This window comes from Oncorhynchus gorbuscha, linkage group LG04 (genome assembly GCF_021184085.1).
Source record: "Oncorhynchus gorbuscha isolate QuinsamMale2020 ecotype Even-year linkage group LG04, OgorEven_v1.0, whole genome shotgun sequence".
In the NCBI taxonomy this organism is placed as follows: domain Eukaryota; kingdom Metazoa; phylum Chordata; class Actinopteri; order Salmoniformes; family Salmonidae; genus Oncorhynchus; species Oncorhynchus gorbuscha.
The window spans coordinates 71,718,806-71,739,824 of record NC_060176.1 but is presented as its reverse complement, the minus strand read 5'-3'; the positions used below and the strand labels follow the sequence as shown (position 1 = coordinate 71,739,824).

The 21,019-nt window shown below is 42.5% G+C and overlaps 1 protein-coding gene across 1 annotated transcript in view; it reads right to left on the bottom strand.

Annotated features, from left to right (window-relative positions):
• LOC124033048 (cotranscriptional regulator FAM172A homolog) overlaps positions 1 to 21,019 on the bottom strand; it is a 301,295-nt gene that overhangs the window by 87,207 nt on the left and 193,069 nt on the right. Inside the window, exon 7 of the mRNA XM_046344970.1 lies at positions 7,258 to 7,473. Within this exon, the coding sequence (XP_046200926.1) occupies positions 7,258 to 7,473 (216 nt within the window). The remainder of the gene's footprint in view (positions 1 to 7,257; positions 7,474 to 21,019) is intronic.

Here is a 21,019-nt window from a genome sequence, read left to right as displayed (position 1 = left end):
ATAATTGAATCCACGTTTCTATGGATGGAGTTTGGCTAGGCTAAACTCATTGTAAAGTGCTGGTGATGCGCTGGTAGCCTGCCTACCATTGTAAAGTGGTGGTGACGTGCTGGTAGCCAGCCTACCATTGTGAAGTGGTGGTGATGCGCTGGTAGAAATACAAATAGCAGCTCTTTTTAATCGTGGTCATCAAAACAGTTTTTAAGACGCGATTGTATTTAGAATTGTTATGTATTGAGCAATGACTGGGCTTCTAAAAGTATGTTTCTCTCCAGTGCCAGCTCTTTCAGGAGCTGGTCTCACATTGTCAGGCAGGTGATAGGCTCTGTAATTCCACTAAATTAAGAAAATGAACCTATAGACTGATTAGCATTACTGGTAAAATGTATATTCGGCGGATTACTGATTAACGGTTAAACTAATATGGATGGAGTACTTCCTACTGAGTTTTAAAATCATACATATAGAATTGGTACACACACACACTGAGTCAGTCACTGACGTCCCTGCCCCCTTGTCTCTGAGGATTTGCCCCGACCACCATGCATAATGCAGGCGCATGGAAAGCACCTACAGGCTAATGTCAAATAATAATATTGCATGGCCCCCTGCAGAATTGGAAAACCTTGGGTGGGACTGCACTAACGATCTCACGCTGCTAGCATTACAAAGTGCAAAAAGGTTCAGGGAGAGGGAGGGAAAGAAGAGAGAGAAGGAGAGCGTGAGAGAGTGACGTGACGGAGAGAGTGAAAGAGTCTCCTAATTATGTGAAACCTACTCCAGTTGAAATACTTAAAAGATATTAATATGGACTCTTCATCTCTTTTGATATGCTCACACATCTCTCTCTACTGATATGCTCACACATCTCGCTCTCTCTGCTGATATGCTCACACATCTCTCTCTCTCTACTGATATGCTCACACATCTCTCTCTCTCTCTCTCTGCTGATATGCTCACACATCTCGCTCTCTCTGCTGATATGCTCACACATCTCTCTCTCTCTCTCTGCTGATATGCTCACACATCTCGCTCTCTCTGCTGATATGCTCACACATCTCGCTCTCTCTCTCTCTGCTGATATGCTCACACATCTCGCTCTCTCTGCTGATATGCTCACACATCTCTCTCTCTCTCTCTACTGATATGCTCACACATCTCGCTCTCTCTGCTGATATGCTCACACATCTCTCTCTCTCTCTCTCTGCTGATATGCTCACACATCTCGCTCTCTCTGCTGATATGCTCACACATCTCTCTCTCTCTCTCTGCTGATATGCTCACACATCTCTCTCTCTCTCTCTGCTGATATGCTCACACATCTCGCTCTCTCTGCTGATATGCTCACACATCTCTCTCTCTCTCTCTGCTGATATGCTCACACATCTCGCTCTCTCTGCTGATATGCTCACACATCTCTCTCTCTCTCTCTGCTGATATGCTCACACATCTCTCTCTACTGATATGCTCACACATCTCTCTCTACTGATATGCTCACACATCTCTCTCTACTGATATGCTCACACATCTCTCTCTACTGATATGCTCACACATCTCGCTCTCTCTGCTGATATGCTCACACATCTCTCTCTCTCTCTCTGCTGATATGCTCACACATCTCGCTCTCTCTGCTGATATGCTCACACATCTCTCTCTCTCTCTCTGCTGATATGCTCACACATCTCGCTCTCTCTACTGATATGCTCACACATCTCTCTCTCTCTCTCTGCTGATATGCTCACACATCTCGCTCTCTCTGCTGATATGCTCACACATCTCTCTCTCTCTACTGATATGCTCACACATCTCTCTCTCTCTACTGATATGCTCACACATCTCGCTCTCTCTACTGATATGCTCACACCTCTCTCTCTCTCTGCTGATATGCTCACACATCTCTCTCTCTCTACTGATATGCTCACACATCTCGCTCTCTCTACTGATATGCTCACACATCTCGCTCTCTCTACTGATATGCTCACACATCTCGCTCTCTCTACTGATATGCTCACACATCTCGCTCTCTCTACTGATATGCTCACACATCTCGCTCTCTCTACTGATATGCTCACACATCTCGCTCTCTCTACTGATATGCTCACACATCTCGCTCTCTCTACTGATATGCTCACACATCTCGCTCTCTCTGCTGATATGCTCACACATCTCGCTCTCTCTACTGATATGCTCACACATCTCTCTCTCTCTCTCTGCTGATATGCTCACACATCTCGCTCTCTCTACTGATATGCTCACACATCTCGCTCTCTCTACTGATATGCTCACACATCTCGCTCTCTCTGCTGATATGCTCACACATCTCTCTCTCTCTCTCTGCTGATATGCTCACACATCTCTCTCTACTGATATGCTCACACATCTCGCTCTCTCTGCTGATATGCTCACACATCTCTCTCTACTGATATGCTCACACATCTCTCTCTACTGATATGCTCACACATCTCTCTCTACTGATATGCTCACACATCTCTCTCTACTGATATGCTCACACATCTCGCTCTCTCTGCTGATATGCTCACACATCTCGCTCTCTCTGCTGATATGCTCACACATCTCTCTCTACTGATATGCTCACACATCTCGCTCTCTCTGCTGATATGCTCACACATCTCTCTCTACTGATATGCTCACACATCTCGCTCTCTCTCTCTGCTGATATGCTCACACCTCTCTCTCTCTGCTTATATGCTCACACATCTCTCTCTACTGATATGCTCACACATCTCGCTCTCTCTCTCTGCTGATATGCTCACACCTCTCTCTCTCTGCTGATATGCTCACACATCTCTCTCTACTGATATGCTCACACATTTCTCTCTCTCTGCTGATATGCTCACACCTCTCTCTCTCTCTGATGATATGATCACACCTCTCTCTCTCTCTCTGATGATATGATCACACCTCTCTCTCTCTCTGATGATATGATCACACCTCTCTCTCTCTCTCTGATGATATGATCACACCTCTCTCTCTCTGCTTATATGCTCACACATCTCGCTCTCTCTCTCTGCTGATATGCTCACACCTCTCTCTCTCTGCTGATATGCTCACACATCTCTCTCTACTGATATGCTCACACATTTCTCTCTCTCTGCTGATATGCTCACACCTCTCTCTCTCTCTGATGATATGATCACACCTCTCTCTCTCTCTCTGATGATATGATCACACCTCTCTCTCTCTCTCTGATGATATGATCACACCTCTCTCTCTCTCTGATGATATGATCACACCTCTCTCTCTCTCTCTGATGATATGATCACACCTCTCTCTCTCTGATGATATGATCACACCTCTCTCTCTCTCTCTGATGATATGCTCACACCTCTCTCTCTCTGCTTATATGCTCACACATCTCTCTCTACTGATATGCTCACACATCTCGCTCTCTCTCTCTGCTGATATGCTCACACCTCTCTCTCTCTGCTGATATGCTCACACATCTCTCTCTACTGATATGCTCACACATTTCTCTCTCTCTGCTGATATGCTCACACCTCTCTCTCTCTCTGCTGATATGCTCACACCTCTCTCTCTCTCTGATGATATGATCACACCTCTCTCTCTCTCTGATGATATGATCACACCTCTCTCTCTCTCTCTGATGATATGATCACACCTCTCTCTCTCTCTGATGATATGATCACACCTCTCTCTCTCTCTCTGCTGATATGATCACACCTCTCTCTCTCTCTGCTGATATGATCACACCTCTCTCTCTCTCTCTGCTGATATGATCACACCTCTCTCTCTCTCTCTGATGATATTATCACACCTCTCTCTCTCTGCTGATATGATCACACCTCTCTCTCTCTCTGATGATATGATCACACCTCTCTCTCTCTCTGATGATATGATCACACCTCTCTCTCTCTCTGATGATATTATCACACCTCTCTCTCTCTGCTGATATGCTCACAAATCTCAACCTCTCTGCTGATATGCTCACACATATCTCTCTCTCTGCTGATGTGATCACACAGCTCTATAACAGTGGGACAAAAAAGTATTTAGTCAGCCACCAATTGTGCAAGTTCTCCCACTTAAAAAGATGAGAGAGGCCTGTCATTTTCATCATAGGTACACTTCAACTACGACAGACAAAACAAGAAAAAAATGTTTTTTTCATAGTTGCAAATTATGGTGGAAAATAAGTATTTGGTCAATAACAAAAGTTTATCTCAATACTTTGTTATATACTCTTTGTTGGAAATGACAGAGGTCAAACGTTTTCTGTACATTTTCACAAGGTTTTCACACACTGTTGCTGGTATTTTGGCCCATTCCTCCATGCAGATCTCCTCTAGAGCAGTGATGTTTTGGGGCTGTTGCTGGGCAACACAGACTTTCAATTCCCTCCAAAGATTTTCTATGGGGTTGAGATCTGGAGACTGGCTAGGCCACTCCAGGACCTTGGAATGCTTCTTACGAAGCCAGTCCTTCGTTGCCCGGGCGGTGTGTTTGGGATCATTGTCATGCTGAAAGACCCAGCCATGTTTCATCTACAATGCCCTTGCTGATGGAAGGAGGTTTTCACTCAAAATCTCACGATACATGGCCCCATTCATTCTTTCCTTTACACGGATCAGTCGTACTGATCCCTTTGCAGAAAAACAGACCCAAAGCATGATGTTTCCACCCCCATGCTTCACAGTAGGTATGGTGTTCTTTGGATGCAACTCAGCATTCGTTGTCCTCCAAACACAACGAGTTGAGTTTTTACCAAAAAGTTATATTTTGGTTTCATCTGACCATATGACATTCTCCCAATCTTCTTCTGGATTATCCAAATACTCTCTAGCAAACTTCAGACGGGCCTGGACAGGTACTGGCTTAAGCAGGGGGACACGTCTGACACTGCAGGATTTGAGTCCCTGGCGGCGTAGTGTGTTACTGATGGTAGGCTTTGTTACTTTGGTCCCAGCTCTCTGCAGGTCATTCACTAGGTCCCCCCGTGTGGTTCTGGGATTTTTGCTCACCGTTCTTGTGATCATTTGGACCCCACGGGGTGAGATCTTGCGTGGAGCCCCAGATCGAGGGAGATTATCAGTGGTCTTGCATGTCTTCCATTTCCTAATAATTGCTCCCACAGTTGATTTCTTCAAACCAAGCTGCTTACCTATTGCAGATTCAGTCTTCCCAGCCTGGTGCAGGTCTACAATTTTGTTTCTGGTGTCCTTTGACAGCTATTTGGTCTTGGCCATAGTGGAGTTTGGAGTGTGACTGTTTGAGGTTGTGGACAGGTGTCTTTTATACTGATAACAAGTTGAACCAGGTGCCATTAATACAGGTAACAAGTGGAGGACAGAGGTGCCTCTTAAAGAAGAAGTTACAGGTCTGTGAGAGCCAGAAATCTTGCTTGTTTGTAGGTGACCAAATACTTATTTTCCACCATAATTTGCAAAGAAATTCATAAAAAATCCTACAATGTGTTTTTCTGGATTTTTATCCCTCATTTTGTCTGTCATAGTTGAAGTGTACCTATGATGAAAATTACAGGCCTCTCTCATCTTTTTAAGTGGGAGAACTTGCACAATTGGTGGCTGACTAAATACTTTTTTGCCCCACTGTATCTCTGCTGATATGATCACACATCTCTCTCTGCTGACATGATCACACATCTCTTTCTGCTCTGACCTCTCTATTTCTAACACTTACAGACACGCAAGATCATCATCACAGGTCTTTTAAACACATGAACATGACACTTGAGTCTTAATCCTTGTCTTATAATGTGTGTGTGTGTATGTGTGTGTGTGTGTGTGTGTGTGTGTGTGTGTGTGTGTGTGTGTGTGTGCGTGTGTGCGTGTGTGCATGTGTGCGTGTGTGTGTGTGTGTGTGTGTGTGTGTGTGTGTGTGTGTGTGTGTGTGTGTGTGTGTGTGTGTGTGTGTGTGTGTGTGTGTGTGTGTGTGTGTGTGCGTGTGCATACGTACCCACGTGCAAATGTTTTGTTCTTCTGTTGTATTTCAAACAACATTCACATTACTTCAGTATGTTCACGGCAAAAAAGTCTAATGTCATCCTGAGATACAAAGGGGGAGAGATAGATAGATGATAGATAGTTAGTGATGATAAGGGGCTTTAAGACATCTTTTATGACAGAGGGAGCTAATCGGCTACTGCTAATGAGCCCCTATTAGTGTGTGTAGAGATAGTGTCAGGAGAGACAGGCAGGGAGAAGAGGCAGTGCTGACAGCTCACACACCGTCCATCAGTCCCACCGAGACCACTAGGCCTGTCAGAGACGACAGTGACATCTCACACACACGCACTGCATACGCATGCATGTACACACACCATACACGCACGCACGTACAAACGCTGGGACACGCACGTGCACACCCACACCCACACACATTGGTGTGAGCGCTACAGCCAACAACTGTGATGAGACAAAGAGGCTAGTCCTCTATCACATTCTCAACACATTAAAACTTCCAAATACCCCACACACTGTCCACTGCGCCTGTTGGACGTCGAGAGACAAGGTGTGTGTGTGTGTGTGTGTGTGTGTGTGTGTGTGTGTGTGTGTGTGTGTGTGTGTGTGTGTGTGTGTGTGTGTGTGTGTGTGTGTGTGTGTGTGTGTGTGTGTGTGTGTGTGTGTGTGTGTGTGTGTGTGTGTGTGTGGTTAAAAGATGGTCTATGGGCCATGATCAGAACGCTGTGTGTGTGTGTGTGTGTGTGTGTGTGTGTGTGTGTGTGTGTGTGTGTGTGTGTGTGTGTGTGTGTGTGTGTGTGTGTGTGTGTGTGTGTGTGTGTGTGTGTGTGTGTGTGTGTGTGTGTGTGTGTGTGTGTGTGTGTGTGTGTGTGTGTGTGTGTGTGTGTGGTTAAAAGATGGTCTATGGGCCATGATCAGAACGCTGGGTGTGTGTGTTTACAGAGTTCCACAGCAAATAATAATTCCATTGGTCAACCGTGTAAGGGGACAAAGCTGCTCTGACCAGGGAGAGAGAGGGAGGAAGAGCGTCATGTGGTTAACACTCACACACTGAGAGCATACTGGAGCATGGCCAAACACACCACAGCCTGGCCACAATCAGCCTCTCTTTCTTTCCTTCTCTCACTCTCTCCCAACCCTGCCCACAACCCTTTCTACACTTGCATCTATCCATCACCCTCTTCCTAACTGCCTCGATCCCAACTCTACCCATTAACCTCCCCGTTTGCAGCTTTTCTGGCCCGTCTATGGCTTTTTTAAAATCCCCCCCCTCCTCCATCACCCCTCCCTCGCTCACTCGTATGGGGATCTGTTCTGTCTCGCTCTCCTTCTGCGGGTTGCGGTACTTCTCGTAGAAGTCCCTCTTCTTCTTGCTCTCCCGGTTGTCCTTGCGCTCTCTCTTCTCGGTGGGTTCGTCCGAGGCCTCGGGGGAGGGCAGGGGGGTGGGCTTGGCCGGCCTCTCCACCTCCAGGTGGTTCTCATTGGGGTTGAGCACCATTACACCGTAACCCTCCTGGAAGACAACACAACAACACACACACGTTTGTTAGAGTCCACAGACTTTCCTCCGACTTGTAAATGTGTATGTGTGTGTGTGTGTGTGTCTTAGTGAGTCCAAAGGCCATGTGTCTGTCACTTTTCAACTTTTAATCGATCCATCCCATCACTTAACTCAAGTGTTAGGGCCGACACATACGTGTGGTACCTTTGAATTGGGATCAACTTCATATCCATTGTTTTAGCATCTTACTACCAAACACAAGAAAAATATGATAATGTACACAGCAATGAATGTTTCGTAATGTTAAGATGTGAAATTAATAACATAAACTAAACGTTAATGCATAGAAATAAATTCAAATAGTTAAAATATGCTGTAAAATTAAGACAATAGCAAACAGGGGAAAAGTTCATGTGAATTGAAATAGGCAGAATCTATTGTGGTCTGGGGAAGTTTTCACAGGGCCTAAGTGACTTCTTCAACTCTGAAGTCATTTTTAATTAAGTGTGTTTATTATCCAAGCACTCTGAAACGAAAGGAGGAAACGGAGGGATTCCTGTTCCACTTTGGCTACATTTCACACACTCCTCCTCTGTACACACACACACACACACACACACACACACACACACACACACACACACACACACACACACACACACACACACACACACACACACACACACACACACACACACACACACACACACACACACACACACACACACACACACACACACACACACACACACTCCCCCTCTGTACGTACACACACACACACACAGATCTGTCCTGTCAAAAAGGCTGTTTAGAAGACGAGTGTAGGAGTTAGAGAGGAAATGTTTTTCTGATTCCTCCCAGTCGCCATCAAGCACCCCGTCTACAGACGGCAGCACGTCTCCTCCTTTTAATATGTGTTAACACAATGTGTGTCCCTCCTCCTTTTAATGTGTTAACACAATGTGTGTGTCCCTCGTCCTTTTAATATGTGTTAACACAATGTGTGTCCCTCGTCCTTTTAATAGGTGTTAACACAATGTGTCCCTCGTCCTTTTAATATGTGTTAACACAATGTGTGTCCCTCGTCCTTTTAATAGGTGTTAACACAATGTGTGTCCCTCGTCCTTTTAATATGTGTTAACACAATGTGTGTCCCTCGTCCTTTTAATATGTGTTAACACAATGTGTGTCCCTCGTCCTTTTAATAGGTGTTAACACAATGTGTCCCTCCTCCTTTTAATATGTGTTAACACAATGTGTCCCTCGTCCTTTTAATATGTGTCAACACAATGTGTGTCCCTCGTCCTTTTAATATGTGTTAACACAATGTGTCCCTCGTCCTTTTAATATGTGTTAACACAATGTGTCCCTCGTCCTTTTAATATGTGTTAACACAATGTGTCCCTCGTCCTTTTAATATGTGTTAACACAATGTGTCCCTCGTCCTTTTAATATGTGTTAACACAATGTGTCCCTCGTCCTTTTAATATGTGTTAACACAATGTGTGTCCCTCGTCCTTTTAATATGTGTTAACACAATGTGTCCCTCGTCCTTTTAATAGGTGTTAACACAATGTGTCCCTCGTCCTTTTAATATGTGTCAACACAATGTGTGTCCCTCGTCCTTTTAATATGTGTTAACACAATGTGTGTCCCTCGTCCTTTTAATATGTGTTAACACAATGTGTCCCTCGTCCTTTTAATAGGTGTTAACACAATGTGTCCCTCGTCCTTTTAATATGTGTCAACACAATGTGTGTCCCTCGTCCTTTTAATGTGTTAACACAATGTGTGTCCCTCGTCCTTTTAATATGTGTCAACACAATGTGTGTCCCTCGTCCTTTTAATATGTGTCAACACAATGTGTCCCTCGTCCTTTTAATGTGTTAACACAATGTGTCCCTCGTCCTTTTAATAGGTGTTAACACAATGTGTCCCTCGTCCTTTTAATATGTGTCAACACAATGTGTGTCCCTCGTCCTTTTAATGTGTTAACACAATGTGTCCCTCCTTTTAATAGGTGTCAACACAATGTGTGTCCCTCGTCCTTTTAATGTGTTAACACAATGTGTCCCTCCTCCTTTTAATATGTGTTAACACAATGTGTGTCCCTCCTCCTTTTAATATGTGTTAACACAATGTGTCCCTCGTCCTTTTAATATGTGTTAACACAATGTGTCCCTCGTCCTTTTAATATGTGTTAACACAATGTGTCCCTCGTCCTTTTAATATGTGTTAACACAATGTGTCCCTCGTCCTTTTAATAGGTGTTAACACAATGTGTCCCTCGTCCTTTTAATATGTTAACACAATGTGTGTCCCTCCTCCTTTTAATAGGTGTTAACACAATGTGTCCCTCGTCCTTTTAATATGTGTTAACACAATGTGTGTCCCTCCTCCTTTTAATAGGTGTTAACACAATGTGTCCCTCGTCCTTTTAATGTGTGTTAACACAATGTGTCCCTCGTCCTTTTAATAGGTGTTAACACAATGTGTCCCTCGTCCTTTTAATATGTGTTAACACAATGTGTCCCTCGTCCTTTTAATAGGTGTTAACACAATGTGTCCCTCGTCCTTTTAATATGTGTTAACACAATGTGTCCCTCGTCCTTTTAATAGGTGTTAACACAATGTGTCCCTCGTCCTTTTAATATGTGTTAACACAATGTGTCCCTCGTCCTTTTAATGTGTGTTAACACAATGTGTCCCTCGTCCTTTTAATATGTGTTAACACAATGTGTCCCTCGTCCTTTTAATATATGTTAACACAATGTGTCCCTCGTCCTTTTAATAGGTGTTAACACAATGTGTCCCTCGTCCTTTTAATATGTGTTAACACAATGTGTCCCTCGTCCTTTTAATATGTTAACACAATGTGTGTCCCTCCTCCTTTTAATATGTGTTAACACAATGTGTCCCTCGTCCTTTTAATATGTGTTAACACAATGTGTCCCTCGTCCTTTTAATATGTGTTAACACAATGTGTCCCTCGTCCTTTTAATATGTGTTAACACAATGTGTGTGTCCCTCGTCCTTTTAATATGTGTTAACACAATGTGTGTGTCCCTCGTCCTTTTAATAGGTGTTAACACAATGTGTCCCTCGTCCTGTTAATATGTGTTAACACAATGTGTCCCTCGTCCTGTTAATATGTGTTAACACAATGTGTGTCCCTCATCCTTTTAATATGTGTTAACACAATGTGTGTGTCCCTCCTCCACCCATCGACGTCAAACCTGCCCTGAGCACCTGGTGTGTGTTGACAACAGCAAAATGACAGTTTCACACGTTGCAAATGATTGGTATTCTCACACCCTGTCAACGACCGACTCATTTAGCCAGAGCCCCCTCCTCTCCCCAGGCGTATTAGAATCAAACTTTCAGATAGTCCAAACCAAATGAGACAAATCTGAACATATTGCAGCAGTGTGAGAATTTTATAGAATATAGAATAAATGCAGGGCTTACTTTATTAGCGACTGTTTCTGTGTTTTAGGTCATAACTACTTAACTAAATATTTGACTGAAACACTTAAACTACAAGAAAAAGATTGTGAATGAAAAACTATAAATTAAATACATCAAAAAAAAATGTTTTTTATCATCTGAGACCTTTTTAAGGAAGATGTACAATAGAATTTGTAGTACAAATTCATTTAATCACAATATTAAGACCAAAAAGAGAGGATGGCCAATGAAACTAACCAGATTAAATGAAATATATTTGTTTTTCTTATTTCCTATCGATGTAATAAGCACATTACAGAACTAAAGGAACACATATCCCAGGTAAATCACGGCTGTTCATTATAATGACTCAAACATCACCTGTAAAAAATGCATCCAACGGACAATCCTAGAAAATCCATTAGTCTACATATTATAGTAGAAAATCCATTAGTCTACATATTATAGTAGAAAAGCATATGAATCGTCAAACCACTCATGTCGACGGCAACTCTTAATTAGGAACCCTTTATTAGAAAGCGGATGGGATTCTATAGTTAGGAGTTCCTTAGGCTGTTGGCTCTGGAATTAGTGAGTTTTCTTCCTGTGCGTTAGAGCTGCACATACGGCCAGGCACGGCACAGCACCACCTGGGCTTGGAGCTGAGCTGGGAGGGAAGGAGCTGTCCTCTTTTCTCCTCTTTTGGGCATAATAGCTACCTGCACTGAGAGGGAGGAGTGGTAAAGTATTGGGCCAGGTTCTATTAAAGAGGCTCAGCTACAGGCCCCAGCTACAACCTCGGGCTGTCTTTGTTGGCAGAGCCACCATGGAGTAGTTCCCATGGACCTTACGACCGGAGAGGACGAGGAGAGGAAGAAGTGAGAAAAGAGGAAAATGTAAGAGAATAGGAGAGGAGAAGAGAGAGAGGGGAGAGGATAGGAGAGGAGAAGAGAGAGTATGAGAGAATAGGAGAGGAGAAGAGAGAGAGGGGAGAGGATAGGAGAGGAGAAGAGAGAGGAGGAGAGAATATGAGAGGAGAAGAGAGAGAGGAGGAGAGAATAGGAGAGGAGAAGAGAATAGGAGAGGAGAAGAGAATAGGAGAGGAGAAGAGAATAGGAGAGGAGAAGAGAATAAGAGAGGAGAAGAGAATAGGAGAGGAGAAGAGAATAGGAGAGGAGAAGAGAATAGAAGAGAGAATAGGAGAGGAGAAGAGAATAGGAGAGGAGAAGAGAATAGGAGAGGAGAAGAGAATAGGAGAGGAGAAGAGAATAGGAGAGGAGAAGAGAATAGGAGAGGAGAAGAGAATAGGAGAGGAGAATAGGAGAGGAGAAGAGAATAGGAGAGGAGAAAAGAATAGGAGAGGAGAAGAGAATAGGAGAGGAGAAGAGAATATGAGAGGAGAAGAGAATAGGAGAGGAGAAGAGAATAGGAGAGAGAATAGGAGAGGAGAAGAGAATAGGAGAGGAGAAGAGAATAGGAGAGGAGAAGAGAATAGGAGAGGAGAAGAGAATAGGAGAGGAGAAGAGAATAGGAGAGGAGACGAGAATAGGAGAGGAGAAGAGAATAGGAGAGGAGAAGAGAATAGGAGAGGAGAAGAGAATAGGAGAGGAGAAGAGAATAGGAGAGGAGAAGAGAATAGGAGAGGAGAAGAGAATAGGAGAGGATAAGAGAATAGGAGAGGAGAAGAGAATAGGAGAGGAGAAGAGAATAGGAGAGGAGAAGAGAATAGGAGAGGAGAAGAGAATAGGAGAGGAGAAGAGAATAGGAGAGGAGAAGAGAATAGGAGAGGAGAAGAGAGAGAGGGGAGAGGATAGGAGAGGAGAAGAGAGAGGAGGAGAGAATATGAGAGGAGAAGAGAGAGAGGAGGAGAGAATAGGAGAGGAGAAGAGAATAGGATAGGAGAAAAGACATAATAGGAGAAGAGAAAGAATAGGAGAAGAGAAAGAATAGGAGAGAATAGGAGAGAAGAGAGAGAATATGAGAGAATAGGAGAGGAGAAGAGAATAGGAGAGGAGAAGAGAATAGGAGAGGAGAAAAGACATAATAGGAGAAGAGAAAGAATAGGAGAAGAGAAGAGAGAGAATAGGAGAGGAGAAGAGAATAGGAGAGAAGAGAGAGGAGGAGAGAATAGGAGAGGAGAAGAGAATAGGAGAGGAGAAGAGAATAGGAGAGGAGAAAAGACATAATAGGAGAAGAGAAAGAATAGGAGAAGAGAAAGAATAGGAGAGAATAGGAGAGAAGAGAGAGAATAGGAGAGAATAGGAGAGGAGAAGAGAATAGGAGAGGAGAAAAGACATAATAGGAGAAGAGAAAGAATAGGAGAGAATAGGAGAGAAGAGAGAGAATAGGAGAGAATAGGAGAGGAGAAGAGAATAGGAGAGGAGAAAAGACATAATAGGAGAAGAGAAAGAATAGGAGAAGAGAAAGAATAGGAGAGAATAGGAGAGAAGAGAGAGAATAGGAGAGAATAGGAGAGGAGAAGAGAATAGGAGAGGAGAAAAGACATAATAGGAGAAGAGAAAGAATAGGAGAGAATAGGAGAGAAGAGAGAGAATAGGAGAGAATAGGAGAGGAGAAGAGAATAGGAGAGGAGAAAAGACATAATAGGAGAAGAGAAAGAATAGGAGAAGAGAAAGAATAGGAGAGAATAGGAGAGAAGAGAGAGAATAGGAGAGAATAGGAGAGGAGAAGAGAATAGGAGAGGAGAAAAGACATACTAGGAGAAGAGAAAGAATAGGAGATGATAAGAGAGAGAATAGGAGAGGAGAAGAGAGAATAGGAGATGATAAGAGAGAGAATAGGAGAGGAGAAGAGAATAGGAGAGGAGAAAAGACATAATAGGAGAAGAGAAAGAATAGGAGATGATAAGAGAGAGAATAGGAGATGATAAGAGAGAGAATAGGAGAGGAGAAGAGAATAGGAGAGGAGAAAAGACATAATAGGAGAAGAGAAAGAATAGGAGATGATAAGAGAGAGAATAGGAGAGGAGAAGAGAGAATAGGAGATGATAAGAGAGAGAATAGGAGAGGAGAAGAGAGAATAGGAGATGATAAGAGAGAGAATAGGAGAGGAGAAGAGAGAGAATAGGAGATGATAAGAGAGAGAATAGGAGAGGAGAAGAGAGAATAGGAGATGATAAGAGAGAGAATAGGAGAGGAGAAGAAAGGAGAGGAGAAGAGAAGAGAAAGAATAGGAGAGAATAGGAGAGAAGAGAGAGAATAGGAGAGAAGAGAGAGAATAGGAGAGAAGAGAGAGAATAGGAGAGGAGAAAAGACATAATAGGAGAAGAGAAAGAATAGGAGATGATAAGAGAGAGAATAGGAGAGGAGAAGAGAATAGGAGAGGAGAAGAAAGGAGAGGAGAAGAGAAGAGAAAGAATAGGAGAGAATAGGAGAGAAGAGAGAGAATAGGAGAGAGAATAGGAGATGATAAGAGAGAGAATAGGAGAGGAGAAGAAAGGAGAGGAGAAGAGAAGAGAAAGAATCGGAGAGAATAGGAGAGAAGAGAGAGAATAGGAGAGAATAGGAGAGGAGAAGAGAATAGGAGAGGAGAAAAGACATAATAGGAGAAGAGAAAGAATAGGAGAAGAGAAAGAATAGGAGAGAATAGGAGAGAAGAGAGAGAATAGGAGAGAATAGGAGAGGAGAAGAGAATAGGAGAGGAGAAAAGACATAATAGGAGAAGAGAAAGAATAGGAGAAGAGAAAGAATAGGAGAGAATAGGAGAGAAGAGAGAGAATAGGAGAGAATAGGAGAGGAGAAGAGAATAGGAGAGGAGAAAAGACATAATAGGAGAAGAGAAAGAATAGGAGATGATAAGAGAGAGAATAGGAGAGGAGAAGAGAGAATAGGAGATGATAAGAGAGAGAATAGGAGAGGAGAAGGAGAGGAGAAGAGAAGAGAAAGAATAGGAGAGAATAGGAGAGAAGAGAGAGAATAGGAGAGAATAGGAGAGGAGAAGAGAATAGGAGAGGAGAAAAGACATAATAGGAGAAGAGAATAGGAGAGGAGAAGAGAATAGGAGAGGAGAAGAGAATAGGAGAGGAGAAGAGAATAGGAGAGGAGAAGAGAATAGGAGAGGAGAAGAGAATAGGAGAGGAGAAGAGAATAGGAGAGGAGAAGAGAATAGGAGAGGAGAAGAGAATAGGAGAAGAGCATAGGAGAGGAGAAGAGAATAGGAGAGGAGAAGAGAATAGGAGAGGAGAAGAGAATAGGAGAGGAGAAGAGAATAGGAGAGGAGAAGAGAATAGGAGAGGAGAAGAGAATAGGAGAGGAGAAGAGAATAGGAGAGGAGAAGAGAGAGAGGGGAGAGGATAGGAGAGGAGAAGAGAGAGGAGGAGAGAATATGAGAGGAGAAGAGAGAGAGGAGGAGAGAATAGGAGAGGAGAAGAGAGAGAGGAGGAGAGAATAGGAGAGGAGAAGAGAATAGGAGAGGAGAAAAGACATAATAGGAGAAGAGAAAGAATAGGAGAAGAGAAAGAATAGGAGAGGAGAAGAGAGAATAGGAGAGAATAGGAGAGGAGAAGAGAATAGGAGAGGAGAAAAGACATAATAGGAGAAGAGAAAGAATAGGAGATGATAAGAGAGAGAATAGGAGAGGAGAAGAAAGGAGAGGAGAAGAGAAGAGAAAGAATAGGAGAGAATAGGAGAGAAGAGAGAGAATAGGAGAGAATAGGAGAGAAGAGAGAGAATATGAGAGAAGAGAGAGAATAGGATAGGAGAAGAGAGAATAGGAGATGATAAGAGAGAGAATAGGAGAGGAGAAGAAAGGAGAGGAGAAGAGAAGAGAAAGAATAGGAGAGAATAGGAGAGAAGAGAGAGAATAGGAGAGAATAGGAGAGAAGAGAGAGAATAGGAGAGAATAGGAGAGAAGAGAGAGAATAGGATAGGAGAAGAGAGAATAGGAGATGATAAGAGAGAGAATAGGAGATGATAAGAGAGAGAATAGGAGAGAAGAGAGAGAATAGGAGAGAATAGGAGAGAAGAGAGAGAATAGGATAGGAGAAGAGAGAATAGGAGATGATAAGAGAGAGAATAGGAGAGGAGAAGAAAGGAGAGGAGAAGAGAAGAGAAAGAATAGGAGATGATAAGAGAGAGAATAGGAGAGGAGAAGAAAGGAGAGGAGAAGAGAAGAGAAAGAATAGGAGAGAATAGGAGAGAAGAGAGAGAATAGGAGATGATAAGAGAGAGAAGAGAAGAGAAAGAATAGGAGAGAATAGGAGAGAAGAGAGAGAATAGGAGAGAATAGGAGAGAAGAGAGAGAATAGGATAAGAGAAGAGAGAATAGGAGATGATAAGAGAGAGAATAGGAGATGATAAGAGAGAGAATAGGAGAGGAGAAGAGAATAGGAGAGGAGAAAAGACATAATAGGAGAAGAGAAAGAATAGGAGATGATAAGAGAGAGAATAGGAGAGGAGAAGAGAGAATAGGAGATGATAAGAGAGAGAATAGGAGAGGAGAAGAGAGAGAATAGGAGATGATAAGAGAGAGAATAGGATAGGAGAAGAGAGAATAGGAGATGATAAGAGAGAGAATAGGAGAGGAGAAGAGAGAATAGGAGATGATAAGAGAGAGAATAGGAGAGGAGAAGAGAGAATAGGAGATGATAAGAGAGAGAATAGGAGAGGAGAAGAAAGGAGAGGAGAAGAGAAGAGAAAGAATAGGAGAGAATAGGAGAGAAGAGAGAGAATAGGAGAGAAGAGAGAGAATAGGAGAGGAGAGAGAGAATAGGAGAGGAGAAAAGACATAATAGGAGAAGAGAGAGAATAGGAGATGATAAGAGAGAGAATAGGAGAGGAGAAGAGAGAATAGGAGATGATAAGAGAGAGAATAGGAGAGGAGAAGAAAGGAGAGGAGAAGAGAAGAGAAAGAATAGGAGAGAATAGGAGAGAAGAGAGAGAATAGGAGAGAAGAGAGAGAATAGGAGAGAAGAGAGAGAATAGGAGAGGAGAAAAGACATAATAGGAGAAGAGAAAGAATAGGAGATGATAAGAGAGAGAATAGGAGAGGAGAAGAGAGAATAGGAGATGATAAGAGAGAGAATAGGAGATGATAAGAGAGAGAATAGGAGATGATAAGAGAGAGAATAGGAGAGGAGAAGAGAGAGAATAGGAGATGATAAGAGAGAGAATAGGAGAGGAGAAGAGAGAGAATAGGAGAGGAGAAAAGAGAGAATAGGAGAGGAGAAGAGAATAGGAGAGGAGAAAAGACATAATAGGAGAAGAGAAAGAATAGGAGATGATAAGAGAGAGAATAGGAGAGGAGAAGAGAGAATAGGAGATGATAAGAGAGAGAATAGGAGATGATAAGAGAGAGAATAGGAGATGATAAGAGAGAGAATAGGAGAGGAGAAGAGAATAGGAGAGGAGAAAAGACATAATAGGAGAAGAGAAAGAATAGGAGATGATAAGAGAGAGAATAGGAGAGGAGAAGAGAATAGGAGAGGAGAAAAGACATAATAGGAGAAGAGAAAGAATAGGAGATGATAAGAGAGAGAATAGGAGAGGAGAAGAGAGAATAGGAGAGGAGAAAAGACATAATAGGAGAAGAGAAAGAATAGGAGATGATAAGAGAGAGAATAGGAGATGAATAGGAGATGATAAGAGAATAGGAGAGGAGAAAAGACATAATAGGAGAAGAGAAAGAATAGGAGATGATAAGAGAGAGAATAGGAGAGGAGAAGAGAATAGGAGAGGAGAAAAGACATAATAGGAGAAGAGAAAGAATAGGAGATGATAAGAGAGAGAATAGGAGAGGAGAAGAGAATAGGAGAGGAGAAAAGACATAATAGGAGAAGAGAAAGAATAGGAGATGATAAGAGAGAGAATAGGAGATGATAAGAGAGAGAATAGGAGAGGAGAAGAGAATAGGAGAGGAGAAAAGACATAATAGGAGAAGAGAAAGAATAGGAGATGATAAGAGAGAGAATAGGAGAGGAGAAGAGAGAATAGGAGATGATAAGAGAGAGAATAGGAGAGGAGAAGAAAGGAGAGGAGAAGAGAAGAGAAAGAATCGGAGAGAATAGGAGAGAAGAGAGAGAATAGGAGAGAATAGGAGAGGAGAAGAGAATAGGAGAGGAGAAAAGACATAATAGGAGAAGAGAAAGAATAGGAGAAGAGAAATAATAGGAGAGAATAGGAGAGAAGAGAGAGAATAGGAGAGAATAGGAGAGGAGAAGAGAATAGGAGAGGAGAAAAGACATAATAGGAGAAGAGAAAGAATAGGAGAAGAGAAAGAATAGGAGAGAATAGAGAGAAGAGAGAGAATAGGAGAGAATAGGAGAGGAGAAGAGAATAGGAGAGGAGAAAAGACATAATAGGAGAAGAGAAAGAATAGGAGATGATAAGAGAGAGAATAGGAGAGGAGAAGAGAGAATAGGAGATGATAAGAGAGAGAATAGGAGAGGAGAAGAAAGGAGAGGAGAAGAGAAGAGAAAGAATAGGAGAGAATAGGAGAGAAGAGAGAGAATAGGAGAGAATAGGAGAGGAGAAGAGAATAGGAGAGGAGAAAAGACATAATAGGAGAAGAGAATAGGAGAGGAGAAGAGAATAGGAGAGGAGAAGAGAATAGGAGAGGAGAAGAGAATAGGAGAGGAGAAGAGAATAGGAGAGGAGAAGAGAATAGGAGAGGAGAAGAGAATAGGAGAGGAGAAGAGAATAGGAGAAGAGCATAGGAGAGGAGAAGAGAATAGGAGAGGAGAAGAGAATAGGAGAGGAGAAGAGAATAGGAGAGGAGAAGAGAATAGGAGAGGAGAAGAGAATAGGAGAGGAGAAGAGAATAGGAGAGGAGAAGAGAATAGGAGAGGAGAAGAGAGAGAGGGGAGAGGATAGGAGAGGAGAAGAGAGAGGAGAGAATATGAGAGGAGAAGAGAGAGAGGAGGAGAGAATAGGAGAGGAGAAGAGAGAGAGGAGGAGAGAATAGGAGAGGAGAAGAGAATAGGAGAGGAGAAAAGACATAATAGGAGAAGAGAAAGAATAGGAGAAGAGAAAGAATAGGAGAGGAGAAGAGAGAATAGGAGAGAATAGGAGAGGAGAAGAGAATAGGAGAGGAGAAAAGACATAATAGGAGAAGAGAAAGAATAGGAGAAGAGAATAGGAGAGGAGAAAAGACATAATAGGAGAAGAGAAAGAATAGGAGATGATAAGAGAGAGAATAGGAGAGGAGAAGAAAGGAGAGGAGAAGAGAAAGAATAGGAGATGATAAGAGAGAGAATAGGAGAGGAGAAGAAAGGAGAGGAGAAAAGACATAATAGGAGAAGAGAAAGAATAGGAGATGATAAGAGAGAGAATAGGAGAGGAGAAGAAAGGAGAGGAGAAGAGAAGAGAAAGAATAGGAGAGAATAGGAGAGAAGAGAGAGAATAGGAGATGATAAGAGAGAGAATAGGAGAGGAGAAGAAAGGAGAGGAGAAGAGAAGAGAAAGAATAGGAGAGAATAGGAGAGAAGAGAGAGAATAGGAGAGAATAGGAGAGAAGAGAGAGAATAGGATAGGAGAAGAGAGAATAGGAGATGATAAGAGAGAGAATAGGATAGGAGAAGAGAGAATAGGAGAAGAGAAGAGAGAGAATAGGAGAGGAGAAGAGAAGAGAAAGAATAGGAGAGAAGAGAGAGAATAGGAGAAGAGAAGAGAGAGAATAGGAGAGAAGAGAGAGAATAGGAGAGAATAGGAGAGAAGAGAGAGAATAGGATAGGAGAAGAGAGAATAGGAGATGATAAGAGAGAGAATATGATAGGAGAAGAGAGAATAGGAGAAGAGAAGAGAGAGAATAGGAGAGGAGAAGAGAAGAGAGAGAATAGGAGAGGAGAAGAGAAGAGAAAGAATAGGAGAGAAGAGAGAGAATAGGATAGGAGAAGAGAGAATAGGAGATGATAAGAGAGAGAATAGGAGAGGAGAAGAAAGGAGAGGAGAAGAGAAGAGAAAGAATAGGAGAGAATAGGAGAGAAGAGAGAGAATAGGAGAGAATAGGAGAGAAGAGAGAGAATAGGATAGGAGAAGAGAGAATAGGAGATGATAAGAGAGAGAATAGGATAGGAGAAGAGAGAATAGGAGAAGAGAAGAGAGAGAATAGGAGAGGAGAAGAGAAAGAATAGGAGAGAAGAGAGAGAATAGGAGAAGAGAAGAGAGAGAATAGGAGAGAGAGAGAGAGAGAATAGGAGAGAATAGAGAGAGAGAGAGAATAGGATAGGAGAAGAGAGAATAGGAGATGATAAGAGAGAGAATAGGATAGGAGAAGAGAGAATAGGAGAAGAGAAGAGAGAGAATAGGAGAGGAGAAGAGAAGAGAAAGAATAGGAGAGAAGAGAGAGAATAGGATAGGAGAAGAGAGAATAGGAGATGATAAGAGAGAGAATAGGAGAGGAGAAGAGAGAGAATAGGAGAGGAGAAGAGAATAGGAGAGGAGAAAAGACATAATAGGAGAAGAGAAAGAATAGGAGATGATAAGAGAGAGAATAGGAGAGGAGAAGAGAGAATAGGAGATGATAAGAGAGAGAATAGGAGAGGAGAAGAAAGGAGAGGAGAAGAGAAGAGAAAGAATAGGAGAGAATAGGAGAGAAGAGAGAGAATAGGAGAGAATAGGAGAGAAGAGAGAGAATAGGATAGGAGAAGAGAGAATAGGAGATGATAAGAGAGAGAATAGGATAGGAGAAGAGAGAATAGGAGAAGAGAAGAGAGAGAATAGGAGAGGAGAAGAGAAGAGAGATAATAGGAGAGGAGAAGAGAAGAGAAAGTATAGGAGAGAAGAGAGAGAATAGGATAGGAGAAGAGAGAATAGGAGATGATAAGAGAGAGAATAGGAGAGGAGGAGAAAGGAGAGGAGAAGAGAAGAGAAAGAATAGGAGAGAATAGGAGAGAAGAGAGAGAATAGGAGAGAATAGGAGAGAAGAGAGAGAATAGGATAGGAGAAGAGAGAATAGGAGAGGAGAAGAGAGAATAGGAGATGATAAGAGAGAGAATAGGAGAGGAGAAGAAAGGAGAGGAGAAGAGAAGAGAAAGAATAGGAGAGAATAGGAGAGAAGAGAGAGAATAGGAGAGAATAGGAGAGAAGAGAGAGAATAGGATAGGAGAAGAGAGAATAGGAGAGGAGAAGAGAGAATAGGAGAAGAGAGAATAGGA